Here is a 27,893-nt window from a genome sequence, read left to right on the forward strand (position 1 = left end):
GAGACGGGTGGAGAGGCGCAGTCAGTTTCCCCCCCAAAGGGAGGAACCGAACCGAAATGAATCGCTCTGAATAATCCCGCATAGTTAAAACTACTCGCTTTTCCAACCACGCGGGAAGGGAAAATGCCCACCAAAGCGCACACCCAACTCAACTCTCCTCCGTGGCGACTGCAAAAAAAATTTTGCACTTCCTTCGGTGGGTGCGAAGCGGAGTTTTCTGTCTCCGGACTGTGACGAGTCAGTCTGCACCCCAATGTTGTGAGGCTTTTTTTTTGGTCAATGAAATTTTCTCTCAAGGATTTCTATGTGCGGAGTCTTTGTAGGGGTTGAAAATTTTCGAATTGCTTTGCCCTTTGCTTGTCTACCAGGGGAGGCATGCTTGTTCGCTTTGTTTGTTCGAATTCCATCGAATACACTCACATCTCACCTGGATAGTGTCCCTTGATTTTATCTGCCTGGCTACAATGAAAGTCATCTTAGACTTGTATCTCTGTCCGTAGCATGATATCAGTAGTTGGCTGTTGTCATGGTATTCATCGTCCACCCTGGAATGTGATGGCCCGTCCAAGATAATCATGCTTCCAAGCTACCTATGTATTTTCCAAGAATGCAAGTGTCTATGGAATGTTGACCACACTATCTCCTTCTCCTTCTTGAAGCTATGCACTGCAGTTCTAACCCGATCTCTACAGGGCTCTGTCCTTCACAAAGGTAACCTTTCTGGCCAACCAACATCCGAATGTAACGCCGACAACCTCACCCTCTTCACTCCGTTGAAATACAACAGTCCAATTCCCCGGTGCCGGCGCATCCAAGCCTCGTGCGCATGTGAGAAACCAGATGTCGTCTCCCAAGTATCGCATCGGCTCAGCTGGCCCGTGGCCCAGGAACCCCTCGAACGATCCGTATAGCATGCCACCGGCTCCGCTGCACTGAAACTTGGAGTCAACTTCCGCACAGTGGTATTGCCCGACATATTCGCCCGTCGGCTGTTGACCAGGATTGATCCGTTTAGCCTGGATATGACGGTTCTCGTATTTACGGTGGAGGGTAAGGATATCGGAAGACAGCGTGGCAGTTGCAGAGTCCGACCGTGCTTTGCATCTCTCAGTGAGCTTCAGGGTCTCGTCATCGCCCGTATACGTGATAATGATCTCTCCTGGTCCACCAAGGCGAACTTCGACGACCAGCTGTGCGTCCGCGTCAAAGTAAACCCCTACCCAGTCTGCGGATGGCATGGAAAGTAAATCCTGCTGTACAGGGAGGCTGAGAGCCTGCTGAAGAACATGTCCAGCTACCTCCGCAGCGTCTATCTCATGATTGAGCATAACAACAACCGCTAACCGTTCCGATGGTGCTTGGGTCCGGTGCAGGCGATATCCGCGAACGGCCCCGCCATGGCCAATGGTTGGAGTTTGCCCGAACTTGATGTGTTCCAAACCATATCCATAGCCGGCTGGTGTACCATCATCAAATGACGGCTCTTTCGCCATCTGCCGATATGCGCTCTCCCGATCAGCCCATGCCTTGTCCAAATAACATTCGTATGCGATCATATCCTCCAAGCAGGCCACGACACCGGCATCTCCAGACCATTGAGTCCGATTGACGGCGGGTATATAGCCAAAAGACTCGTTGCCTTCGTACCCCACGCATGGAGGAGGCAAGTGATTGTTGTCTGCGCAGAGAGTTGCGGTTTTCATCCCAGCGGGTGAAAAGAGGCGCTCTGAGAGCAGTTCACCAAAAGACTTTCCACTAACGCGCTCGATAATGCGAGCAAGGATGTGGAAGTTGAGATTGCAGTAGGAGTATTGTGTGCCTGGCTGGTAATGAAGTGACTTCGTCCGCTTGAGTGCTTGCGGGGCGTCGCCCGCGAGTGTAAATTCCCCCTCTGGTTGTGTACCCCAAAACATCGACATGGCCCAATAATCTCGTATGCCCGATTGATTGTTGCAGAGATGGTCAATCCGCAGACCGTTGTTGTCGATGAGTTCGGGAGAGATCAATTGGCGAAGCGCATCCGACAGCTGTTGAGGTATATTGCCTCGCTCCACCATTGCTGGGGTGGGGTTGCGCTCCAGATCTTTGAGGATCAAACACAACATTTGCTTCGTGATCGAGCAGATTGGCATGAGTGTTGAGGAAGTCATGGGGATCCTGTGCCGCAAATCCGCATATCCCCAGGTGTGTTTCCCGACCACTTCACCATCCTTGATGATGGCGACCGCTCCACCGGGGCCGCGATATCGCGAAGGGACTGCTTCCAGTATAGCTTGCATGTTCGAGAGCGACATTTTCAAATGCTAAATTCAGTATGGGAATTTTTAAGGCAGAGTAAAGGAAAGCTTGCTTTGGTAGACAATGTTGTTAGTAAAGCTATGGAGTTTGGACCTTGCGAAAACTGACTGTATACAGCATATCCTCAATGAGACTAAATAGGAACGTCTTAAGAGATGTTCACAAGGAAGTCGGGCACCCGTTCGGGAAACCGCCGGCTCTGGCCGCACCGCGCCCTTAACCCAAACCGGCATGGCTATGCGGTCGGTCACCTTAGTACTCTGCGAAAAACAAGAATATCAGAGACAGCAGGGATGCAGTCATGGTCAATATCAGTATTAGATTGGGTTGGAATAATTTAGTGGTGTCAGCAATTATCGGAAGCTTATCGTATCTTCTAACACGGCCCTTGCAGCCGAACAACCTTGCTATCTCAGAAGCACTCACTCTCTGGGGAAGACACAACATGGATCTACGACAGTCTGGACATAAACAACGTAATCGCTCAAGGAGATAAGGATGCATACTTGAATCATGAAACATTCTGAATAGAAGCCAAGGTCTTGCAACAATGTCGCCTGCCTCACCATCGTACTCTTGGCTCGACTGGTCTTCTCAAGCACGAATAAACCACGAACAGCAGAACATCCCACCATGCCTGTGTTGCCAGGAACATTAGTCCCCAGCTTGGCTGCTTCGGCCCAGTGAGAAGATATTTGTACCCCAGCCAGACCCCTATATGGGTCCCGGCCAGAACCAGCTTCCCCACGGTGGATGCCCCGATGACGACTTTTCGTTGCATTCTCGGTCCTCCGGCGCCATCATACAGGATGAAGAGTAAGTACCCGACCCAGAAGCCGAGCGAGATGGTGAGGCATAGCGACGCGAAGTATGGGAGTAGGGAAGGCGGCTCTGATGGTGACTGCAACCATTAATCCGGGTGCATAGAAAGGAGGGAGAAGGACATACCAGCTCTGGAGGTGCATAGCTTCGGTAAGCCCAGATGGTGGAGATGATCGCCGTTGTTATGAATGTGAGCCCACTTAAGGTTTGGATGACGGGAGCCGCTGGAATGATGAGGGAAGTTCGTCGGCGGGCAGAATGATGTCTGACATGGGGACTCGCATGCTGAGTAGCAGAGGCATAGGACGGTAGCAGGGGCTCTGTTGACATGGCAGCTATCTGGACCGTCGCCCCGTCTGGATATAGTAAACAGAACGGATGCTCCAGGAGCCGTGGTTTGACAAGCGAGCCTTTGGAGGGAGTGGGGGAGACCAAGTGGAGATGCCCAGCAGCTGGCGATCATATCACATGATGATGGGCAGGTGTTTGCTGTGTTTGCTGAACAGCAGCGAGGTATACTAGAGAAAGTATTCACACTTTGTATCTACACCAGGATTGAGTACTACTACTCAAGGGACCTTATCATCCCTGAGCACGACTAACTTCACCGAGCCACCATCCCAATTCCACTCCTAACCTTCCCTCCTGATCATACATAACAAGATGTCCTGCTCCTTCAATCAGCACCACCTCTTTGGCATTCAACTTGGCTCTCAGTCTCTCTGCTGTCTCCACTGGGATCCATTGGTCTTCTGTGCCCCAGATAATTTTGACTGGCATTACCTGGCCCACTTGTGAGTATCTGCCCTCAACCGCTTCTGTACTGCGACTATTGGCTTGCGCCATCTGTCTAATGAAGCCTTTCCGGCCTGCCTCATTGATGATCCACGGGCGCTTCAACATATCCATCGTCTCCTTCCCAAGCTCTGTAAATGCCGCATTCCGGATATACGCCTCGACCATTCCTTCAAACATCGGCCTGGTCAAGCTGGTGAAGACGTCTTCATTTTCCGCTACCGACTTGAACAGAGGCTGTCCGAATGGACCCAAAGCAACAACATTAATCAAGCACAAACTGGCATACTCGCAGGAATGTACAAGGTGCGCCCGTAGGCTCATCAGCCCCCCGTGATCATGGGCGACGACATGTGCTTTCTCATGCACCCGAGGCCAGTCCTTCGACCACGACTGATATAAAGCAGCAAACACCTCTGACTGCTGCGCCAGATCAGCATCTAGAGCGACTTGTCTGGTAATTGCTTCCTCTTTGCCTGGGAGCGGGGTGCCTAGCGGACTCTCGCCGAATCCCGGGTTGTCAAAGAGATAGACATGGAAATATCTAGCCAAAGATCGTGCGAGGACATGCCAAACACGCGAAGACCACGGCGTGCCATGCACGAAGATCAAGGGTGGCCGGGAAGCATCACCTATTGAGGTCCAGCGGACGTGGTACTCGTAAATCTTGGTGCGACAGACAAACGTTTGGGTAAGTGAAATGTCAGCGACAAGTGAAGGGCCCATATTGCCGAAGTGTATATGATAGCTCTGTAGGATGTGGTTCTGATGATATTCTCCACATGGTGTTGCCAACCCCGCTTCGACGTGGTGCGACCGAGTGAGCTTAGCTCCATTTGTCATCCTTTATCTTTCCCCCATCCCCACATCTTCTTAGACGGATCGCATTTCCCCCTCAACACTGTCGGTTGTTCACTCCTGACTCCAGTCCTTCTGGCTTGGTTGTCACGAACCTGAGATGTCTGCATCAATTGAAAGCGAGCGCGCCGCCTACCTTCTGGACGCGCAAAACAAAGCGGTGCAACTATTTGAGGAAATCGAACGAGACCTGATTCGTCCCGGCGTGAGTGAAAAGACCCTCAGCAATGAGATTCACGAGCTTGGGGCCAAACGTCATGGAGTGCGGACTCACTGGCATAAGCGAGTCGTCCGCAGCGGACCAAACACCCTGAGTCCCTTTGCCGAGAACCCTCCCGATCGCATCATTCAACCGGACGACATTCTTGTGGTGGACCTCGGCCCGGTCTTCGAGGAATGGGAGGCGGACTTTGGGCGTACATACGTTCTCGGAGACGACCCCGCGAAGCTGAAACTACGCGATGCGCTAGACCCCATATGGCACACAGTCAAGCAACGGTTTCGAGAGAACCCCGACATGACGGCGGAGGAATTGTACGCGATTGCCTGCCAGGAAGTTCAACAAGCTGGATGGGACTTCGGGGCTCCCATCGCCGGTCACCTGGTCGGGTCTTTCCCGCATGAGAGAATTCCGAATGACCGAATCAGTCTATATATCGCCCAAGGGAATGGGGATAAAATGATGGTTCCGGGGCGTGATGGGCACATGCGGCACTGGATTCTGGAGATCCATATCCACGATCGGGCGCGTGGATTTGGCGGGTTCTGTGAGCAGTTGTTGACGGTGGATTGATTGCATGTGCCCATCACCCGTATATAATGCCGACGGAAGGTTATGAATGTCTTCAAGTGCACATGCTGTCATGATGCAGTTCTTCACGCAATTATACAATGATTAGAGCGTATAGGGGACGGGTATATAGAAGAATAGATATATTAGAACATCTAGTCATGTTTATACATTCAATCTTACTTCTTATGGTGGACATCAATGTACTATTAGTACTGATGATGACGATAGCCTGTAGACCTACTTATTGATATCCCTTCCCCTCGGCCCCCCAAAACCATTCAGCCAGGACAGTCAACCTGTCATAATTGCGGTAGTATGAATAAAAATATATAATTTTTATCCCTCTACATGTGGGAATAACCTCACAAGTATTAGTATAACAAAGGGAATAATAATATAAATTTAGTACTTGTATTACGGACTTCCGATGGCGGATACTAGATATATATTCTCTCAGTGATGTGCATCGATCAGCCCGCACCTTGGCAGTCGATGTATTCATTCCTCTCTTAGGATCACACATCAACTCGACTGAACATGCAAGAGACTTTCCAAGATGGCATACTTTCAATGCAAACCGCGGAAACGGTCGGAAATCGGTGAGCCCAATGCCAAGGCGTCCAGACTCAAGGGTAATTAATTACTAGTACTATCCACCCCCAAGCGCCAAGGCCAAGCGCCAAGGGTGGATTTCCGCCGTGCACCCCAGAATGAAGATGCGCTCTAATATTTGGTGAGAGTACCTGGTACTACTTAACCTCGACCTCGGTGGCCACACATCCTTAGTTATAGCATTCATGCTCGTCAGGTACGCCGTTTCTGTTACGACGCGCGAGGTTTTATTAGTATTGTCGGGCAATGCTGGGCAGCTGTAAAGTCTTCCTGTTAGTAATTACCTTTCGCATCTGGTTCTTGGCGATATTGGCATTGACTAACATTATCCTAGCAGACTTCCTTGGACCAGGTTACTGTTACTAATGGGCGTCAAGAGGATATCTACCACCTTGGTCTTTCTGGGTTGATTGGTCTGAAGTGGCTGATTCTTATCTCAAAGAAAAGGGAGCTACAGCGTGGAGAACAGAGTTGTCGGACTGTCGATTGTGTTTAGGCGCAACTAGATTGCATCGCTCTAGGCAATCTTGAAGCCATATCATCCACGTGAAGATGCTTTCGGGTTAACTGTCACGGTGCTAACCAATGGAATCCTCTACCCCCGTCTGCCCAGGCCTTCCGTCCACGATCTGTCAATCGATCGGCAGGGAATACCATCCCAAATCAACCAATCCTGACGAGATATAATAACAGTCAGTGAGTGAGTGGCCAAAAAGGCCCTCGTTGCCAAGCGGCCACTTCTTGGTCTGGAGTATCACGAGGCTTGGCAGAGATCCTCCCGTTGGGTTAACCAAAGTACAAGCCATCTTCTGCGGAGCGGGATGCGGTCGGCTACCAAGACAACAGTCTCGGCGCCAATGCCTGGACCCTGAACCCCTCCTGACAAAGTTTCCGCCAACCCTACGGGGCGATAGATGGCTTTAATGGGGAGCCGGGGACAAGGATGAGTCTGGGGCAGCCAGATCCAGAGACTTCCACGAGGTGGTTCCCAGTCTCTTAAATAGCCACTCCCCCCAGGCGGAAAGGTATCCCGCTGAGCTTCGCGATACAAACTTGGATCCTCGTAAACTGCTGACGACATACCAGCTATCTCTAATGTCAAGCGAGAAACAACATTCGAGTTCCGACCGGGGCCCTGGGGCCAGTCCAAGTCCATTGAGTGGACCGGCCCATGCTCTGCCATATGAGACTGTCATCAAGGAACTGGGTACAGCATTGGACGATGGCTTAACTCCCGAGGAAGCTCGTCGTCGTCTGGACCAGTACGGTCCCAATAAGTTGGACGAGGGCGAAAGCGTCTCGATTGCAAAGATTCTCCTCCGGCAGGTGGCGAATGCAATGATGCTAGTTAAGCGGCCCACTCTCCTTGTTATCGCATGAAATGCGCCTACGATTCCGATATCTGATCCAATTCGTTGCTGCAGGTGTTGATTCTGGCCATGGCGGTCAGTTTCGGGATTCAGTCGTGGATCGAGGGTGGGGTGATCTGTGCGGTCATTGTCCTCAATATCGTCGTCGGGTTCTTCCAAGAGTATGCGGCGGAAAAGACCATGGAGTCTCTTCATTCACTCTCGTCGCCGACAGGCACGGTCTCCAGGGGTGGTCAAACCTTCTCCGTACCCTCGCAGGAGATTGTGCCGGGCGACATGGTCGAATTGAGGACTGGGGATACTGTTCCTGCCGATATTCGGTTAGTGTTCTTCCAATGTCGGTATATATTATCAATTGAGATGCTAAGAACCCATTTATAAACAGATTGGTCGAAGCAGTGAATTTCGAAACCGATGAGGCTCTCCTGACTGGCGAATCACTCCCTGTGCAGAAGGAATGCGATACAACTTTCAAGGAAGACACAGGCCCCGGAGACCGTCTTAACATCGCGTACAGCTCGAGCACCGTTACCCGCGGCCGTGCCCGTGGTGTGGTCATTGGCACGGGCATGTCCACCGAAATCGGGTCCATCGCTCTCGCCTTGCGCAATAGCAACACTAAACGCCGTCCGGTCAAGCGTGGCCCTGATGGAGAAACCAAGAAACGATGGTATGTCCAGGCATGGACCCTCACGGGAACGGATGCCGTCGGTCGCTTTCTTGGCGTCAATATTGGGACGCCCTTGCAAAGGAAGTTGTCTAAGCTAGCCTGTTTGCTATTTGGCGTCGCAGTTGTGTTTGCTATTGTCTGCATGGCTGCCAACTCTTTCAGCAGCAACAATGAAGTCATCATGTACGCGGTTGCGACCGGTATCAGTATGATTCCTGCGTGCTTGGTAGTTGTACTTACCATCACCATGGCAGTTGGCACCAAGCGGATGGTGGAGCGGAACGTCATCGTTCGCAAGCTCGACTCTTTGGAGGCGCTTGGTGCCGTCACAGATATTTGCTCTGATAAGACTGGTACGTTGACCCAAGGGAAGATGGTGGTCAAAAAGGCATGGATCCCGTCTCGTGGAACATATTCTGTTGGCACATCCAATGAGCCATTCAACCCAACCATTGGGGATGTGAGCTTTGCCCCTGTGTCTCCTTTGCAGTTTGGTGAGGGGGATGATCATTATCCGGCAGCCAGTATCCAAGATCTCCTCTCAGACAACCAGCAACTCCAGGAATTTCTTAACGTCGCCTCAATGGCCAACCTTTCTCACGTCTTTGAATCGGAAAATGGTGAATGGAATGCACGAGGTGAGCCCACGGAGATCGCGATTCAGGTGTTCGCATCCAGGTTCAATTGGAATCGTGATCGTTGGACCAAAGGCCAAGGTGCGCTGTGGCATCAGAAGGCCGAGTATCCATTTGATTCTACAGTGAAAAAAATGTCTGTGATTTTCAGCAAGGTAGGATCGAACGATGACCAAGAGAACGCCACCATGATCTTCACCAAAGGTGCTGTCGAAAGGATCGTTGATTCATGCACGTCAGTCGTTTGGGATCAAGGTTCCTCCACACCCGTGGCTCTCACTGAAGAACATCGCAACTTGATCTTCCAGAATATGGAGGAGCTGGCTAAGTTGGGACTGCGAGTACTCGCACTAGCTCAACGTCCGTACACTGAACAGCCACGGGTACTTGAGGGCTCTGAGCTGGAACGCGATAGTATTGAGAAGGATCTGTGTTTCCTAGGTCTGATTGGGCTGTACGACCCGCCCAGACCTGAGACGGCCGGCTCAATCCAGGCCTGCTATCGCGCCGGTATTGTCGTCCACATGGTCACTGGAGACCATCCGGGCACTGCACGAGCAATCGCCCAGCAAGTGGGAATTCTTCCTTCCGATTTTAGTACCGTGGCTGCTGATGTCGCAGATGCCATGGTTATGACAGCAGGCCAGTTCGACAAATTGTCAGATGAAGAAATTGATGTGTTGCCCACTCTTCCCCTGGTCATTGCTCGCTGCGCACCCCAGACCAAGGTGCGCATGATCAGTGCCCTTCATCGTCGCAATCGCTTCGCGGCCATGACTGGTGATGGTGTGAACGATTCGCCGTCTTTGAAACATGCTGACGTGGGTATCGCCATGGGACAGGCGGGATCGGACGTGGCCAAAGATGCGTCAGATATCATTCTTACGGATGACAACTTTGCCTCCATTCTCAACGCCGTTGAAGAAGGCCGTCGTATCTTTGACAACATCCAGAAATTTGTATTACATTTGCTGGCTGAAAACATCGCTCAGGCCTGTACCCTTCTCATCGGACTGGCTTTCAAGGACGCCGATAATCAGTCCGTCTTTCCCCTGGCGCCGGTCGAGATCCTGTGGATTATCATGATTACCTCCGGTATGCCTGACATGGGCCTTGGAATGGAGGTAGCAGCCCCCGATATCATGGACCGTCCTCCCCAGAGCAAGCAAGGTATCTTCACGTGGGAGGTGATCATCGACATTCTGGTTTATGGCATCTGGACCGCAGCACTCTGTCTGGCCGCATTCTCTGTTCGAATGTGGGGATTCGGTGACGGCAATCTAGCCCGGGGCTGCAACCAGGAGTGGTCGGATCAGATCCAAGATTGCGAGCTGGTCTTTAAAGCTCGTGCGACGACGTTTGTCTGTCTGACCTGGTTTGCGCTCTTCCTGGCGTGGGAGATGATCGATCTGCGCCGGTCGTTCTTCCGCATGCAGCCCGATTCCAAGAAGTACTTTACCCAGTGGATGTACGATGTTTGGCGCAACAAGTTCCTCTTCTGGTCCATCATGGCCGGGTGGATCACCATGTTCCCGATTCTTTATATCCCTCGTCTGAACGACGTCGTCTTCAAGCACAAACCCATCACATGGGAGTGGGGTATCGTTGGCGTCGAAGTTGTTCTTTTCTTCATCGGCGTTGAATCGTGGAAGTGGGCCAAGCGAGTCTTCTTTCGTCGCAGAGCCGGTAAGATCTCGACGTTGGGATCGTTGGGAAATACACCAGAGCAACCCTAACGAGTGCTCTCTCCGGTCAGATATCACTCGGCCGGAGAGTAAACTTAACCCGCTCTTGGGATACGTCCTCTGAGAGCTTACATGCTGCAGAATGCAGAACTGGTATTACGGGCGATGCAGTGTCGGCGTAGGTATGAAGTGTTTGACGGAATGGGGGCTTCTATACCCAGCAGAGGGTATATCCCATAAATGGCCAGTCACGAAGTATGGTGCTGTCATTTCAATAGGGGAGCTGGGTATAGATAGTGTGGAGGGGGATATTCCAGGTTACTGAGAGACCTGTTTAGTGAATGATTAGGATAGATTTTAAATTGAAAAAAAAGATAGAAAATCTGTTTCTTCGCGTGTCAACATTTCTACGTCCACTGTGGTACAGCTGAGCAGAACATCCTGCGATAAGCGGGGAATGCAAAGATAAGAGCGATCGGCGATCCCCGCATTCCAAGCCTGCCGGAACACCAACTGATTGACCTCCTCCTCACTCCATCACACACTCTCTCTTACCAGGAAATGCTCTAAAGAGACGTGACTTTTGCTATAATCTCATCATGTCTCCCCGCCCCGTCATCGCCATCGCCGGCCTCGCCTGTGAAACCTCCATGTTCACGCGCGCCCGTACCCTCGCCCCCGCATTTCATCCTCGCCGCGCCCATGAGATCATTGACGAATATCCCTTCCTCCATCCCGGCACAAAACTAGGCGACGCAGCAGACTGGCGAGGAGCACTAATCGGACACGCGCTACCCGGGGGCATTGTGGTACGGAAATCCTTCGAAGAATTGGCCGACGAGATCATAACCCGATTAACCGACATTGTCGCGTCAACGCCGCTGGACGGACTATGGTTTGATATACATGGGGCTATGTGCGTGGAGGGTCTCGACGATGCAGAGTATGAGCTACTACGCAGAATCCGGCGGGTGATTGGGCCAGATGTCGTTGTTTCAGCGTCGATGGATCTCCATGGCAATGTCTCGCGTGATCTGGCGCATCAGACTGATCTGATTACTTGTTATCGTATGGCACCGCATGAGGATGAGACGGAGACAAAAGAGCGTGCGTGTCGGAATTTGGTTGATCTATTGGCGCGGCAAAAACAGGGAGGGCCGGTATATCGGCCATTGAAGGCGTGGATACCTCTACCTATCTTATTACCAGGTGAACAGACATCTACGAGGGTTGAACCAGCTAAAAGCCTCTATGAGCTCGTACCCAAGGTTGAATCGTTACCGGGGATCATCGATGCAGCCATCTGGGTCGGATATGCTTGGGCTGACGAACCGCGTAATTGCGCCGTGGTGATGGTGACCGGGACGTGCGAGGAGGCCGTCGCAGCCGGAGCGGAGCGTCTGGCCAGGAAGTTCTGGCAAGTTCATGCACAATTCCACTTTGTTGGTCCGACAGGATCATATGGAGAGTGCATTGATGCCGCATTGAAATCCCCGATACGACCATTCTTCATCTCGGACTCGGGCGACAACCCCACCGCTGGGGGATCTGGAGACGTCACTTGGGGGCTTACACAGCTGCTCGCGCGACCTGAGTTCAAAAAAGAGTCAGGCCCGACTGTCATCTACGCCAGTCTGCCAGGACCACACGCGATAGAGACGATAGTTAAGGCCGGTGTTGGTGCAACAGTCACCGTTACGGCAGGAGCTGAGGTGGACTACACCCACGCCGGCCCTCTCACCATGACGGGGCGAGTGCATGCAATCAAGCACGGTGATAAAGACGCAGTGGTCGAGGCAGTTTTACAAGTTGGCTCGGTTTTTGCGATCCTTACGCAACTTCGCAAGCCGTATCATCATGAGCACGATTTTACCGACATGAAGCTTAATCCGCGTTCAGCAGATATTGTTATTGTCAAAATTGGCTATCTGGAACCGGAACTGTTCGACATGGCGGCCGACTGGTTGCTGGCGTTGACGCCGGGAGGGGTTGACCAGGATTTGGAGCGTCTAGGGCATCATCGTATCAATCGTCCGATGTGGCCGTTTGACAAGGTGTTTTCAACGCCACCCGATCTCTGTGCACGGATGATTGCGCCTTCAAACGAGTCACTGGCATAGGCCGCATGCAGAATGAAAGAAAGTCTGCGACCTGCAAGGAGTGGACACTCACGTCGGACAGATGTTTTCCTTGTCATGCACGTGATGAAGATGTGCTAAATAAAGCAGTGCTTCTGCCATCATTACTCCGAGCCGTGCTGGCCATTCTGTTGTGGATCTCGGGATTCTTCAGTGTCTCACTTGGATCCGGTCATGACTTGTCTCATTTAACTGGTAGCATCCAATCTCCGGCTTCCACATCAGCTGTCTTCTCTTCGTCTTTAGCGGATATCAGGAGTTGTATAGGTATCCACCGGAACAGTATATGCCAGCAGTGATACGAGCCATGATACGTAGGACAACTCATGATGAAGATATATTTGTACACAATGTCACACAACCAAATACATGATAACTGATCATAGCTTGACATCCAATTATCCATATTCTTCCTATTTCTTACAACCTCTAAATCCGAATATCTGGTGGCATGTTGCTTCGTATAGTCACCCAACCACCGCCTGATCAGTGCCACTGATTCCCCTATCTCCGCGACATGAGAAGTGAGAATCCACCACAAACAAGCTTTACGGTCTCCATAGTGCACCCCTGCTAATGTACTGCGCTCTTCACATTGGACGGGATGGAAGGAAACTCCGCTTTTCTTCTCCCAAAATAGCGACCAATGCCACGGCTTAACTAGCGACTAGTGGGCACTATTGAAGTGGTCCCCCTCTCTCTCCCCCCTCCTGGCTTATTTCTTTTTCCATCTTGTCTTGCCCCGGTGAATTGATCGGTTAATCTCCGCTTTGAGCTTGCACTCCTTTTGTCTGGATCACCCATAGACATTCGAATCTACTCAAGAGTAAAGTTGAACAACAATTTCACTATATAGAAAAAACATCGCAAGAATATAATATCAATTGACCAGCACTAATACATCAATCACAAGCACACCTCCTCCATCCTCTTAACCATTCTCCCAATTACACAACCACCTCCTATACACTAAATGTTTACCAACCTACAAAAGAATCATCCCCGTACCCGACAACACACCCACCGCAACAAACGCGACCAACTGACTCAACCCCAGCGTAGCAGTATAACTCACATACCCAGGCACACCAGCAGACTTACTCTCGGAGCTACCACTACTACTCGAATCACCGGTACTCGTCCCCGCCGCCGCAGACAACGACACAGTCCCCGTACCAGCCGTACCCACCGCCTTCAGCAACGAAGAGCAAGTCCCCGTGGGCGAGGTCGTCGACGTCGTCGTAGCAGACCCACCAAAATCACACGCCGAGGCCCCATTCCCCTTCTCCTCCTGCTGCTCGTAGTAGGCGTTCAACGCCCAGTTGAGCATCTGCTTGGTGTCGCACATGCTGTAGGCGCCGTAGGTGCCCGTGGTGGCGTTACCCGTGATGCCTTCGCAGACGCCGTACCCGCAGACGGTGCTGTACAGGTCGGAGTATTTCTTGGAGGACACGCTGTCTTTCACCACGCAGGTGAGGGTCTCTTCCATGCAGGAGCAGAGGTCGGAGTTGGGGGCGGGGGGCAGCGCGCTGGCGGCTTCCCAGCTGGAGCCGACGGTTGGGCAGGATCGCGCGACGGTGTTGGTGGGGGTGTAGCTGGCGCTGTTGGTGCCCGTGGGGCTGACGCTGTTGATTTCTTTTGAGTAGGAGGAGAAGCCGGTCAATGTGCTGACGGAGCCGTCGGAGATGGTGACCAGTCCTGATTGAAGTTAGTGAGTGGATACGTGGGATAGTTGGAAAAGATGGGGGAGGGGGTACCATAGTCGTTGGCATCCTGGAAGTACTCATAGACAATACCACCAGCGAGCCAGCCATCCATCTTCGGACCGTACATGACAGGGACATTGCTAAAGGAACGGGGCTGGACAGTGACACAACCATACTCGGAGAAGAAGTACGGAACAGAGTAGTTGCTCAGCTCCTGGGTCATGACATTGTATCCCGACTCGGTGTAGCTAGAGTCACCGCACCACTCGTAGACGTTATCACCGAAGAAATCGACGGAATCGTCCGAGTCACCACAGTTGAAGTAGTCCACCAGGTCGTTACGGATCTCCGAGACATCCGCGGCGGAGTATCCGACACCGATGCTGCGGTAGTTCTTGGATTTGATGTAGGCCTTCATGTCACGCACGGCGGCCTTGACGTAGGCACTGGCCCCCGTGGTGTTGACACTGTTGGAGTTCTCGTTACCGGCGAAGAAGCCCAGCGTGTTGGTGTAGTTGGCCAGGGAGTCGACCACGCTGGCGTAGTAGTTGTACAACTCCAGGTTCCATTGCGGGTCGCTGCTCACGATGGAGTAGTCCGACGAGGACAGGTCCGCCAGCACGTAGATGCCCGCGTCCGCGAACAGGTTCATGCAGGTGCTGTGGTCGGCGTCCGGGTCGACGTCGTACACCCGCACGACGTTGGTGTTGAGTTCCTGCAGGTACGGCAGATCCCGCTTGCAGATGGTCTCGTTGGCGAGCGGATCGACGAAATCCACCGTGCCAGCGGAGGTCGTCGTGCCGTCGTCATTGTAGGGGGCTGTTTGGATGTTAAATTGAGGCTACGATGTCAGAGGTAGTGTTGGGGTGCTGGCTTACGCTGGTAGGCCACACCACGGATGAAGCTGAGGCAGTTAGCAAGTGCGATTCCAAAGAAGTAGATAGGTAACTTACAACTCCGTGCCGTTGTTTTCGTAGAAGAATTTGGATCCCTAGACAGTGTCAGTGGGATGGATACTCGTGAGGGTGATGCTGATGGCATCTACCTTGATGACGATGGCTGGGGCCGAGGCGAGAGCCACGTCGACGAGGGCAGCCGCCGCTACAGCAGAGGCGGCAAGCTTCATAGTGAAGAAGGTGAACGAAAGAAGACAGATGCGATAGAACGAATGTGGGCGGTTGCTATTACGATAGAGCGAGTGTGGTGGTTAACGAAAGGAAGAAAACCAAGCAAAAGGCTAAGCAGGAGACAAGATGGATGGATGAAGAAGAAAGAGAATCTGGAGCGAGAGACCAAGTGGGAGAGGAAATGAACGGACTAAGAGGGAAGAGATGGAGACCAGCGAGGCGAACCTTTGCTAGTCTGGACTCTTATTAGTTCTTAGGGCCGCATTTGCCTGCTGCCTAAGCCCATTGGCCCCCCCTGAAGGTTGTGTCAGTGCTGGCCAAACAATTGAGAGACTGGCGCTTCTGATGAAGCGGCACGACGATTGGGTAATAGGGACCCATCATCATCATCAGCCTCTCGATTAGCTGACAGCCCCCAGACATGATGATAAAATCTTATGCGGTAGTTATGGAGTACAAAGACCAACGATATCGACTTCAGCAATTAGGCTCGCGAGCGACATCTTGGCTGATCTCTTGGCTTTGCTTAACGACTCTTGGGAGTTCCCACGCAGCGGGTCTCTCGGATCCAGCCGGCTTGGTGACTGGCCGATCGCTGCTCGGACATGGATAAGTTCTGTTCCCCTTTTGGCGCCATTACGACTACATCGATTTTAGACCAGGGAAAATGGGAGGGTCACAGGGTCAAAAGGGTCACCAAGTCCCTATCCCCGTTGCTGTGAGTCCACCAAGCCCCTGAATCCAGGGTCAAAGGGTAAACAGGGTCAAAAGGGTCGCAGGGACAGGCAGAAATCAATGCTGAAAGGGAATTAATGGCAATGGTGCGTGCCTCGGAGTTTAGGGCGCCTTTCGGACTACCGGCACACACACACTGCGCCATGGTTACTCGTCCCGAGGGAGCAATTTCTGCTTCCACGTGCCGTCCAGTGGACACATCACCCGAATAAAAATAACCACCACAATAAATTACAGTAGATAGAGAGACTGGTAAAAATGAAAAACATAGAAGGAAGGCCCTCTGAATAATTTCGCATCCTTCGTTTGATTGCGGTTGACGCGTTGCGGGCGATGATCCCAGCAAGTGGCCGCTCGGGGGGCCACCCGACGGGGGATTTCATCCAACCGGTTGGTTTCAGATGCGCGGCCTTGGGGGCGATGGCTGGCACTGGATGGAGTAGACTCGACGAATGATGGCTGGATGGGCAGAAGCAAGCATTTTTATGGTCGGTGACACACTGCCTGCGGTGTTGCTGTCTCGCTGTGCTGCTTGGCTTGGACGAGTAGCGATCGGCGCTGGACGTGCGGCCCCCGGAGATCCGTCGGACTGCCGATTCTCGACTATTCGGGGTTAGTGCCGACCCCAGAGAAAGAGAGAGAAAAGCAAGAGAGAAGAGTAATGTGCGAGTGTGATGGAGAAGAGACGAGAGGTAGTGTTTTTCCAATGCTCTTTCTATTGTCTTTTGTGTGTGTATATAGTCCAATTGGGGTATTAAACTCACTATCACATCTACAGTCAATGCTGCCTCTCGTGATGCTGCATCGGCTGGCATCGGTAGACACAACCTCCTCAACCAAATCCCCGACCGTACAACAGCGAGGCAAGAGCCTTATCGGCATCTAAATGTCTTACAGCAATCTGAATTCCACAAATAACAGTCCAACCTCGTATACTAGTGGGCCAGGGTTCTACAATGCGACGCTGCCAGTGGTTCATCATGGAACTAGGCATGAAGCGATGCCAACCGAACGCCATGCCCTTATCAAGTCCAATGAGCTCGTCCGGATTGCATCTGCAAACAAGCAAAGACAATCAGCTTTACACACTATCACGTCGTGTTCAGGTCCTGGCTTATCGGACTTGGACGCTAAAAATGCTTAGCCTGCAGGGTTGAGTGCTTCGACCCTGTGCAGACGACAGCCACTCTGCTCGGCAGGTCTTATCGTGGAGGCCCATGTGGCAACCCCCATGTGCTGCTACTGTTAGAAATGCTTGTCGAGGAGGGTGCGCTCGTATATAATGCAGGCTGCCCCTCCTGGCTGGGTTGAAGAAAGCCTCCTTTCAGGTCGCGTCCATCGATATCATGGAACCCAAGCAGGCCCGTGTGTCTCCCGACCAGGAGGTATCCAGCTATGACGAGAAGAAGTCGAGTCAGGACTCTCCCGTGGTAGAGCCTCAGATCCTCGAGAAGGGCCAGACGGTGCGCATTGGTGAAGATGATGACTATGACAGCGACCAGGTGGTGAGCACGGCGCAAGATCTGGTCACTCATATCATCAAGGTCGAGGATGATCCGTCCTTGAACCCATGGAGCTTTCGCATGATCTTTCTGGGTAATGCTCTCTTCTTAATCCCAACGTGGTCTTCATACTAACCGCTGGTAGGAGCCGGTCTGTCCATCTTCGGGGGTGTCCTCCAGGAGATCTTCTACTTCAAGCCACAGACCATCTATGTCTCGCAAGTCTTTCTGACAGTGATCGCCTACATTCTGGGAGAGTTCATGGCATATGCCATCCCCCGTCGGGGCGTCATCGGAAAGCTACTGAACCCGGGTCCCTTCAACGCCAAAGAACATGCTGCCATTTCCCTCATGTCCTCCGCTGCCACACAGTCTGCACTGGCCACCGAGGCCCTGTCGGCCCAACAGCTCTTCTACGGCGGCTATCCCAACCACGCTGCGGCCGTCTTTATCGTGCTGTCGTCTCAGTTAATTGGCTTCGGCATTGCCGGTCTGCTCCGGGATGTCATCGTCCGGCCCACCAAGATGATCTGGCCCATGACCCTGCCCATCAGCAGTCTGCTCGAGTCGTTGCACAAAGACAAGGCTCAGTCGAAGGCGCGCATGAAGATCTTCTATATCTTCTTCTTCATCCTCTTCTTCTGGACTATCATCCCAGAGTACATCTTCCCACTTCTAGAAGGATTCTCAATTTTCTGCTTGGCCGACCAGCACAGTCTGGTCTTTACCAACTTGTTCGGCGGTGCCTCTGGAAACGAGGGACTCGGATTCCTCTCCCTGTCTTTTGATTGGAACTACATCGCCTCGTTGGGTTCGCCACTGTGGTATCCGCTGTACGCCATGACCAACAACTTCATCGGCTACCTGGGCTGCATCATCCTCTTCATGGCCATCTACTACGCCAATATCTGGCGTTCTCAGGACTTTCCGTTCCTCTCTCAATTGCTCTACTACGGCGACTCCAACTCTACGTACTACCATGAGTACAACCAGACGCTGATTCTCAACTCGGAATACATTGTCGATCCGACGGCTCTCAAAGAGCAGGGCCTACCCTGGCTGACCGGGACATACGTGGTCTACCTCATCACCTCCAACATGGGAGTGACCGCCACATTGACCCATATGCTGCTCTGGGATTTCGACGATATCAAGGTCGGCTGGGCCTGGGCTGCCCCTAGCAAACTGAAGAAATGGTTGAAGCCCGAGACCTACAAGTTCTGGGCTAACCAGGAGACCCCTGAGGAACGCCTCGCACGACGCATCAACGACGACACGCTCGATCCGCACTATCGTCTCATGCTGCGCAATCTGTACCAGGACACTCCGCTGTGGTGGTGGGGCGCTGTACTGATCAGCAGCTTTGCTGTTGGTTTAGGCTGCTTGTATGCGATGAAGTCGACGCTCCCGTGGTGGGGATTCATCGTTGGCAACATCTTGACGCTCGTGTTCATGCTCTTCTTCGGTGCTCAGTACGGGTTGACCGGGTTCCAGTTCAATGTCCAGCCTATCTGTCAGATGTTGGCGGGCTACATGTTCCCGGGGAAGCCATTGGCCAGTACGTAAACTATTTATCTGCTTTTTGACCCAGCTAACGCAACAGACCTCTACTTCACCTGCTTCACCTACAACTCGCTGCAGCAGGGACAAGTCCTAGCGAAAGATCTGCGACTAGCGCAGCAAGTGCATCTATCCCCGAAATGCACGTTTTTCGTGCAAGTAATGGGATGCATCATCGGCGCTCTCTTCAACTACGTGATGATGCTAATGTAGCCACCCCCTCTTATTCTCATTCACCTACCCTACTGACTATAAATCAAGCATCGTCCGAAACCAAGCCGACGTCCTCATCTCCATCGACGGCACCAACATCTGGAGCGGCGCCAACGTCCAAATAAGTCCCCCATCCCCATCCCCAAGACATCAAAGCTAACACCCCCAAACCAATTCAACAGTCTCGCCATAGCCTGGAGTATCGCCAACGACATGTTCTCCATCGGCGGTCGCTACGAATGGGTCACCATCGCCTACCTCGTCGGCTTCATCGTCCCTGTACCCTTCTACCTCGCCAACCGATTCTACCCGCACCCGATCTTCTCCTACCTCAACACCTCCATTATCCTCTGGTACATGGGCTGGTTGTTCGTGGGGATCAACGCCTCCATCATGTCGTATTTCCTGCTGGGATTCGCAGCTCAGTTCTGGTTGAGACGCTATCATCCCCAGCTGTTTAATAAGTATAATTATATTGTCTCGGCGGCGCTGGATGGCGGGACGCAGATTTGTGTGTTTATTCTTACATTTGCGGTGTTTGGAGGCAGTGGGGTGGAGCATGCGTTTCCGTGAGTTATCCTTTCTTTCTTTCTTTTGACTGACTCCTTGGGGAAGGGTGTGATGGGTGCTAATGTTGAGTAGGACTTGGGCGGGCAATCCCAATACCGATATCCATAATTTGGATTATTGCAAGGTGAATCCGGCGACGTTGTAGATGGATGGACGCGGTGCACAGGATAGATGTTTGGGATATGAGCAGCGGAGGGGAGTAGAGAGTGTCTCCTATGAATAGATGGGCATTTAATATGGGATGGAATGTCTTCAATGTATAATTTTCTCAATGGATGTAATCAAGTGATAGTATATGGGATCATGACCTTGCCAGCCTACAGTACAGCATTATCGGCAACGAGTATCTCTAAATTTCTCTTTGCTTAGAATAATTCCAATGAAGCATACACACGACTTGGCACGAAACATACGAAGCCAAGATAAACAGAAACAATTATCGCATACAATACATATCTTGAAAGCGAAGACACCAATCAACTCATAAAGAAATTCGTATCATCCCAGCATATCCTCAAATATACATTGTCATCAACACACCCGTCTACTCCTTAGCCCCCGCAAACGGACACACCGAAGCAGTCTTCTCCTCGCCCTCCACCTTAATCTGCTCATGATCCTTCGCAATCTGGCGAAACATCTCCAACGGATCAAACCACACATCAATGCGCTGCAACTTCAACGCTTCATTAACCTTGGCGATCACAATGCCCTGGATATCAATAGGTCCGCCGTGCGCGGCGATCTTGACCTTTTCTCCTTTGCTATACCGTTATCAGCATCATACACACACGTAGAACTATAAATAAAAAGAGACAGGTATTGGACATACTCATTAACCCCCACATAATCCCTCGCCATCACACCCCAATGCCTCCACTTGAACACCACGACCGGCGGCCCACTATATACCTCGAGCACTTCCCACGCGAACGTCGGCATCATGCGCTTAAACGACTTGTGGCTGGCTTCGAAATCATTCTGGGCAGGATCGTAGTACGCACTCGGCGTGAGGAGCGCATTATACGTGCCGACTTTCAGCATGTGCTCGCCGCTCAAAGGGGGCCCGCCGTTCAATGTGAAGTGGTAGGTGTCGTGGTCGATGGTGCGCCAGTCGGCGAGGTTGGTCTTGAAGGACGCTTCGATTTCCCAGTTCTTGACGAGGTTCTCGACGAGGAAGGGGAGGCTGCCGGATTCGTGGGTCATTTTTTTGGCTGTTGCATTCATTTGTTAGTATATATCTGTGGGGGGGAGGGGGTTGCTGTGGTAGGGGGGTGTAGTACTTTCTTCGTAGTAAGCCCGCGTCTTGCTGTAGTCTGGGGGCCCTCCGTGACGCCAGGCGGCGTCTTTGTCGTTGAGAACCGCATTGGGGTCCAGAACGTAGTCGGGGAGTCCTGCGGCGTCGCCCATTGTGCTGTGTGGGTAGTGTATGGAGTGGTGGGAGTTTAGTAGGGATTCGTAGAGAACCGACGGGGGTCCCAGCTATATATCCTCTGCTCAGGCTAGACTCTTGTCAGTCTCCGCTTCTCAGGAGACGTGGCCTATAATGATGGCCTCGGCTTGCTAAAGGCAGTCTGACGATAGGTTTGCACTAATTTTGCCTAGCAGTGGGGGGTGTCAGCCGGCCTAAAGTCAGTTTTAGTGTTGACGATAGCGCACATGGCCTATCTAGACCGAGTCGCTCAACGGCCAGGTTGCAGCCGTTCGTTTTCGCGGTCGTTTAGTCTTGCGTCCGGTGTTGAAGCCGTTCCATTTACAGAAAACAGACAATCGATGGGAGGGGTCCGGATACGCATGGACCAGAACAGAGGGGCCATTGTCGTTCAGGGTTACACTGCATTGGGTCCTCGTGGGAACCATTGGATCGATGGATCGTCTTGGCTTCAGCTGCCTGTCCACATCCGAGGCTGTCAGCCCCAACATCGTATTAGCCCCGCGATGTGGGAGACTTGGTTGTTTAAGAAGTTCAAGTTCTGCAATGACTGCCTCGTCGATCTCCTGCATGTTTTGGAAACACGCGAAGATCCGCAGCAATTGCAGGTGATGGATTAAAGCTTCCAGTGCACAAAGAAGAGCATCTCATTGCATCTGCCCCAAATCATGCCATCGTCGCGTGTCTCCGACGGGGGTGGTCTGTCCGTGGACCACTTCGATGCAGGGGTGAGATCTTAGGCTAACATCAGCGCGCCAATAAAGCAGTCGCGCTTACACATCGCTCCGCAGCTAACAAGCCATCGTGAGTTGTGAGAGGCACATCTGGTCTCTGGTGGATCAGGATGTTTATAATAGACATTTTAGGGCGGTTGGTCGGGTTCCCGCCGGAGTCTGGCGGATAGAGCCACCCTCGTCCCCGTGCGTCCTAATTGGCACATTCCACGCTGGTGGAGATTCGGCCGACGCCCTCGTGGGCGCACAGAAACCATGATTGGTGGTAGGTTCATATTGAAATATATTGATTTAGATTGCTGGTGGTGACTACGAACCACCACGGACACCGTTCTCTAATAAGCAAAATGTCACGACCTCGCCGCATACGATCTTGGAGCCCAGCCCAAAGATATTTCCAGACTCCACAAAGCTCCTCTGTTTCAGCCCTTACAAATAGAGAAATGATGGTTCTAGATGGAGTTGCACGTTACCTGGCGTTCGAGGTGAGCCCGCCGCGACACTGAAAGCTGTATCGGCGACAGCAATCTTCAAAAGGCGCGGACACTCCATGAAAGACATCACACATGCTCAGATCTGCACCATGAAAGCCTGATTGGAGAGTAATCTTACAGCTACATGGCTCCTCTGAAACCCCTGGACTACCCCAGCAACTTATATATAGTCATTAAAGTAGTGGCCAGGTTGTCTGCTAACTAGTGCCGACAGTGCTGCTGTGTTTTACCTTATCATGCGAACTCAAGCATATTACTACTATCGCTGTCCTCCACAACAAGCTTGGTATACAGCATGTTAGTAGTATATCCTACTTTCGAATCACTACAAAAGGGTCTTTTAACACTGAGATGTGACACAATCTAGAGTATAATAAATCAACATAAATTGTCAGTCCGAATCATCATTGATAATGAAGCTTGGAGGTTACCATCTACTCTGCCATGTCTTTTCCCTTCAGCAAATGCTTCCAAATCGAGCACGGGCGCTAGCCAGTCACTCCTTGACTTGGGAGCGGAATTGAAATAGACCGATTTTCGCCCCTTTCATCCCCAAAGGCCTATAGGACACAGCCATAGTCCCACCATGAATAGCCGGATTTGCACGGAAGTTTGGTGGTAACAAAAACTTACTCTCCCCTTGTATATAGACCCACCCGCCTTGCTGGACTTGTATGTCTATTTCGGGGCCGACAGCAGCAGGGGCGCTGCAGGCTGATGATGGCAATTCATGCATTTCCATGTTTAACTGCACGTGCCTTCCATCTTTGGTAAATCGAAGATTAGTGAGGTACATCTTGCTGTCGATTCTTTGTACTTGTCTGCCATTTCTTGGGTCCCAGATTATAACTGTTCCATCAGGGTCGCCTGAAGCTAGCCACCGCCCATCTAGGGAAAAGGCCAAGCACCTGATGACCCACTTATGACCCTCAAGGGTATGTTCCAGGGCGCCCGTCATTGGGTCCCAGAGCCTGACAGTGTTATCTTCGGAGCTGGATGCCAACCATCGTCCATCTGGTGAAAACGTCACTGCTGTAACCGGCTGTTTATGCCCTGTAAGCGTCTGCAGTAGGCAGTTATCTGTTCGATTGTCGAGCAATTGTTTGAAGTCCCAAATTTTGAGGCTATTGTCTAAAGAAGCCGAAGCAAGCCACCTTCCATCTGATGAGATATCCATGTCCTCAATCGAAGAGTCATGTGCTTTCACCGTCACCCTCGAGGCATCAGTCGCTTGATTGCTATGCATGATGTCCAGATCACAGATTCTGATGTTTAGACCCTCAAACACACACGCCAGCCATCGTCCATCTGGCGAAATAGCGCGTGCCGACTCAGTTGTGGCCTCGAAAACAACGGGCTCTGTATTATTGTGCGTAGTGTCCAAGTCCCAGAGTTTAATCATATTCCCTGCTGAGCATGATGCCAGGAGCTGCTCGTTTGGTGAGAATGTCAGACTTTGGGCACTCCAGAGATGGCCTGAAAAGGTCCGTTGCAGGGTCCCGGTTGCTAGGTCCCATAACCGGATGGTCCTATCGAAAAAGTAGCTGGATACTAATTTCCGACCATCTGGTGAGAACTTCACTGCCCAGGCCCTATCTTTAAGGCTCCCTAAGGTTTGCTGTAGGACCCGATTCTCTGGATCCCAGACCTGAACGGGACCAGCAGCGGACGCCAGTCGGCCATCTGGTGAGAAGGCCAATGACTCAACCACCATGATCGTGTTTTCAAATGTATGTTTTAGAGCGCCAGTCGTGGGGTCCCATAGCTTGATTGTTTGGTCATCCGAGCCCGATGCCAGCCATCGCCCATCCCGGGATAGTGCTATTGCCCGAACATATGTCCAATGGTCTTTCAGCGTCAGATGCGAGCCTGTCGTAAGGTTCCAAACTCTTACGGTTTTATCACCAGAACCAGAAGCCAGCAACTTTCCATCTGCTGAGAAAGCTACTGAGCTGACAGGACCCTCATGGCCTTCTAGTGTCTTATGTGAGTCAGTCCCCAGGTTCCAGAGCTTAATGGTCTTGTCGTCAGAGCTAGATGCAAGCCATTGGCCATCTGGTGAGAATGCGACTGATAGAACCGATCTATGATGCCCTTCGAGGTTTTGCTGCAGTGTACCGGTCGTTGTGTCCCACAGCTTGATTGTGCGATCATCGGAACCAGACGCCAACCACCGCCCATCCGGAGAAAAAGTTACTGACCGAACAGGCGCACCTCTATGCCCCTCGATTGTCTCTAATTCTGAGTTCCAAAACTTTTCGACCTCCGGCATATCGCATACCCAAGAGGGTATCCCGAACGTTTTTCGGATAATTGACTCCATTGGTGCAAACATTAGCGCTGAACAATATAACTGGAGTGGGGCCAGATCAACTATTCGTCGACATTTCAAGATAAACCGTTTAGCATCGTAAAGAAACGCAGAGAGGTCGGAGCTATCGTTGCCCTACATTTATTAGTCCTGCTTGAGAGCACGCCGATGATACCTACCTGTATAAGTGACGCTATCATCTCAATGTCCCCCACAATCTCAAATGCATAACCTAGGACGCACATTACTTCGGCCCAGTGCAGAAAGTGCTTCTTCAGAAATGAATAGACATTGTCCATCATAGCTGCGGAGTCTCTGCAGTGTACCATATGCCGTGTCCAGTATCGGCAGGAGTATTCTAATTCTCTCGGTATATAATCGGTGACAGATCGCCCAAGGGTTTCTTCACTTATTTCAACCCTCTTGAATCCTTCATATGGCAGCTTGCAGATGTTTTCTGTCAGTCGACGCCGCATAATGTCCAGACACTTCCCCGCCAGTCTTTGATGCGCCTGGCCTCCATCTATCCAGAAATCCGTTTTCTCTCGAGTGGTCGGATCAAGGAGGAAGTCTCGAAACGACAGATGCAGAAGGCTCACTGGTGCAGACTCATTCTCTGGGATATTCAGCACGGCATGCAGTCGGCTGAGTCGAGTACTGATCGCCCTTGTAGATATTCCAAGAAGCTCTGAAAGCGAAAGGACGGAGAGCGGAGATTCTAGAATGATGATAGTACCAACCACTTCGTGGAACTCTTCCACAATCTTTATTCGCCGTCTCTCACCGTGCTTCGAGATTTTGTGCAGTATCGGAAGATATGTTCCATCAAGCTTGGACTCCTCGTTCTGGTACTCAAGTATTTCCGCGAGGCTCTCAATGGGGTCCAGGTCATAATCCCCAAAAACACGGCACACCGTTGCCGCGAAGATAAATAATGGAACAGACATCTTTACCAAAGCACTGAACTGGGCATCTCCAGGCCAGTCGGGTGGTAGAGCACGCTCTTTTGCGATTCGGTCGAGCTTGTGCCTTAAGAACAGTGATATATCATGCTCAATCACGGGCTGGGGAATGCGGTGGAGAACAAGATCACGGTGATTGTCTTTGACTCTCTCTTCCTGAAAGCCAAGCTGTATAGGTAGCTCAGGGCGACTAGTGATGAAAGCCCGTAGCTGAAGAAGTTTTGATTCTTGAATCCGAGGGAAGAGTTGCAGTAAGAGGCGTAGGTCCTGCTCGTCGTCACACTCATCCAAAGCGTCGACCACGATCACGAGTCTCCTAACATTTGGACCTTCATCCAACTTGCTTAACGGTTCGAGTAGAAGCTTTTCGAACTGAATCTTGAATCCCCTCTTTGAGATATCAGGATCATCTTCAATGGCTCTAGTAACTCCAGGTGCAAGAGTGGGAATCGCAGTGATAAGTTGCCTTGTGACCGTTGAGACGAATCTCCTTGCACTCCCACGGTCACCCTCACCTCTTTTGAAGAAGTAAGTCGCTCCTAATCGACCCTTATCTTGAAAGCTCCTAGCTACAGATCTCGCAATGGTCGACTTTCCTGTGCCTGCCATTCCATTTAACCAGAAGATACACGGTCCGTCTGACGAACACCCCCAGTCGTTGACCTGCAGGAGAAGTTCCTCCCTTGTGCCGGAAAGGCATTGCTCCTCATGCTGATTATGGTATGAATCAAATGAAGCTCCTTCGGCATCTGGTAGGTTGTAGAGGTCAAACTTCCGGTGGAGGTCCTTCAGTAAGGTGACAAATTCGTCTATCCGCCCGAGCAGCTCTTCTGCCTTGGCTTGGCTCTGCAGATGCTCATCATGTCTAACCCATTGGCGCAGCCTTGTCTCGTCACTTCTGATTGTTGCTTCTATTTCTTTCAGGGGATGGCTGGTTACGGGGAAAATACTCTCCAGTAATCTCTCACCCACACTGGCTCGTTGCATGCGATACACTTGCGCTGTATAGCGTAGGATACCTTTGTAGACCTGAACAATCGCAACCTCAACCTTATCCTGCGTTTCACATCTGCTGTCGTGATAGTGCTCCTTTTCAATAAAAGCACATCGAGTTAGAACATCTGTCAGAAACTCGGCCGACTGAAACTGAGCTTTGCGTATCTGATGATGATTGTAGGTTATCTTTTGACGGATCTTATTAGCTTCCCCATATTCCTGGAGTCCCAGCAAGACACATACTGTCAATCCTAGTAACACAATCCCCCAGGCAATTGATGCAGAGCCAGTCTGGTCACCTGCCACAAGCACATTCGCAATTCCTCTGAAAGACAGTGTAGCGTTGAGAATTTTGTGTGCAACATCTCGAATATTAATGTCTTCCTTGTCTGGTCCCTTCCTAATCTTCAAGCCTCCTTTTTGATACTCCTCATACTGCCTCTTTGTTGCTTCGATAACATCATCCACAATCTGGAGTGTCTTGCTACGGTGTATGGATGGGTTTCCGACTTGCTTCGTGCCTGCTAGTATCCCTTTGTCCGCCGGACTTAGTTCTTCGTAGGCAACCTGCCACAGGTCGGTCACTTCCACATCCACCGATTGCTGATTTAGTTCGGGGGCCTCTCCCGAACTCTGTACATCGCAACATTGTGTAGTTGGCACGGAACTGTTCGCGATAGACGTTTTCCTATCTTCTCCTCCCTTCACTCGCCGCCAGATTTTTTTGGAATAACGTTTCATCTTTGAGGTTTGCTTGTCAATTTGATGTGTACAACGCAATTGAGATAATATTAGTTAAAGTTGAACGCAGACCATAAGGCGCGGGCAAGGCAGCATCTTAAGCTGCGCAGCCTCACTTCGCGCCGAGATGGCGC

At 51.5% G+C, this 27,893-nt stretch overlaps 10 protein-coding genes across 10 annotated transcripts; 4 read left to right on the forward strand and 6 right to left on the reverse strand.

The window, feature by feature from the left end:
• Positions 1–686: 686 nt before the first annotated feature.
• ASPBRDRAFT_59789 (uncharacterized protein) lies at positions 687–3,450 on the reverse strand (the record flags this gene model as incomplete). The annotated part of the gene is made up of 3 exons (XM_067628114.1): positions 687–2,303; positions 2,924–3,199; positions 3,247–3,450. 3 exons carry the CDS (start codon positions 3,448–3,450, stop codon positions 687–689), a joined length of 2,097 nt encoding a protein of 698 aa, XP_067473635.1.
• A 252-nt stretch (positions 3,451–3,702) lies between these two features.
• On the reverse strand, positions 3,703–4,641 carry ASPBRDRAFT_138249 (alpha/beta fold hydrolase; the record flags this gene model as incomplete). Its single annotated transcript, XM_067618976.1, has 1 exon — positions 3,703–4,641. One exon carries the CDS (start codon positions 4,639–4,641, stop codon positions 3,703–3,705), a length of 939 nt encoding a protein of 312 aa, XP_067473636.1.
• A 232-nt stretch (positions 4,642–4,873) lies between these two features.
• ASPBRDRAFT_137950 (M24 family metallopeptidase) lies at positions 4,874–5,566 on the forward strand (the record flags this gene model as incomplete). Its single annotated transcript, XM_067618947.1, has 1 exon — positions 4,874–5,566. One exon carries the CDS (start codon positions 4,874–4,876, stop codon positions 5,564–5,566), a length of 693 nt encoding a protein of 230 aa, XP_067473637.1.
• A 1,707-nt stretch (positions 5,567–7,273) lies between these two features.
• ASPBRDRAFT_138041 (cation-translocating P-type ATPase) lies at positions 7,274–10,589 on the forward strand (the record flags this gene model as incomplete). Its single annotated transcript, XM_067618955.1, has 3 exons — positions 7,274–7,525; positions 7,603–7,868; positions 7,934–10,589. 3 exons carry the CDS (start codon positions 7,274–7,276, stop codon positions 10,587–10,589), a joined length of 3,174 nt encoding a protein of 1,057 aa, XP_067473638.1.
• A 471-nt stretch (positions 10,590–11,060) lies between these two features.
• On the forward strand, positions 11,061–13,076 carry ASPBRDRAFT_49017 (M81 family metallopeptidase). Its single transcript, XM_067626221.1, has one exon. It carries the CDS (start codon positions 11,138–11,140, stop codon positions 12,656–12,658), a length of 1,521 nt encoding a protein of 506 aa, XP_067473639.1. The 5' UTR covers positions 11,061–11,137; the 3' UTR covers positions 12,659–13,076.
• A 486-nt stretch (positions 13,077–13,562) lies between these two features.
• ASPBRDRAFT_49018 (glycoside hydrolase family 72 protein) lies at positions 13,563–15,533 on the reverse strand. Its single transcript, XM_067626222.1, has 5 exons — positions 15,428–15,533; positions 15,336–15,373; positions 15,261–15,286; positions 14,434–15,201; positions 13,563–14,374 (listed from the first exon to the last, which is right to left on the reverse strand). The coding sequence occupies exons 1-5, from the start codon at positions 15,506–15,508 to the stop codon at positions 13,662–13,664; spliced, it is 1,626 nt and encodes a 541-aa protein (XP_067473640.1). The 5' UTR covers positions 15,509–15,533; the 3' UTR covers positions 13,563–13,661.
• A 1,804-nt stretch (positions 15,534–17,337) lies between these two features.
• ASPBRDRAFT_49021 (OPT family oligopeptide transporter) lies at positions 17,338–20,427 on the forward strand. Its single transcript, XM_067626223.1, has 6 exons — positions 17,338–17,840; positions 17,892–19,304; positions 19,350–19,515; positions 19,568–19,640; positions 19,691–20,088; positions 20,162–20,427. The coding sequence occupies exons 1-6, from the start codon at positions 17,591–17,593 to the stop codon at positions 20,232–20,234; spliced, it is 2,373 nt and encodes a 790-aa protein (XP_067473641.1). The 5' UTR covers positions 17,338–17,590; the 3' UTR covers positions 20,235–20,427.
• Positions 20,357–21,623, reverse strand: ASPBRDRAFT_426091 (uncharacterized protein). The gene is made up of 3 exons (XM_067624834.1): positions 21,373–21,623; positions 20,922–21,303; positions 20,357–20,853 (listed from the first exon to the last, which is right to left on the reverse strand). Exons 1-3 carry the CDS (start codon positions 21,497–21,499, stop codon positions 20,634–20,636), a joined length of 729 nt encoding a protein of 242 aa, XP_067473642.1. The 5' UTR covers positions 21,500–21,623; the 3' UTR covers positions 20,357–20,633.
• On the reverse strand, positions 21,373–22,109 carry ASPBRDRAFT_49024 (uncharacterized protein). The gene has a single exon (XM_067626224.1). The coding sequence runs from the start codon at positions 22,091–22,093 to the stop codon at positions 21,758–21,760; it is 336 nt and encodes a 111-aa protein (XP_067473643.1). The 5' UTR covers positions 22,094–22,109; the 3' UTR covers positions 21,373–21,757.
• Positions 22,110–23,060: 951 nt separating this feature from the next.
• On the reverse strand, positions 23,061–27,829 carry ASPBRDRAFT_49025 (uncharacterized protein). Its single transcript, XM_067626225.1, has 3 exons — positions 27,262–27,829; positions 25,240–27,204; positions 23,061–25,195 (listed from the first exon to the last, which is right to left on the reverse strand). The coding sequence occupies exons 1-3, from the start codon at positions 27,757–27,759 to the stop codon at positions 23,246–23,248; spliced, it is 4,413 nt and encodes a 1,470-aa protein (XP_067473644.1). The 5' UTR covers positions 27,760–27,829; the 3' UTR covers positions 23,061–23,245.
• Positions 27,830–27,893: the final 64 nt, after the last annotated feature.

This window comes from Aspergillus brasiliensis (genome assembly GCF_001889945.1).
Source record: "Aspergillus brasiliensis CBS 101740 unplaced genomic scaffold ASPBRscaffold_21, whole genome shotgun sequence".
Lineage (NCBI taxonomy): Eukaryota > Fungi > Ascomycota > Eurotiomycetes > Eurotiales > Aspergillaceae > Aspergillus > Aspergillus brasiliensis.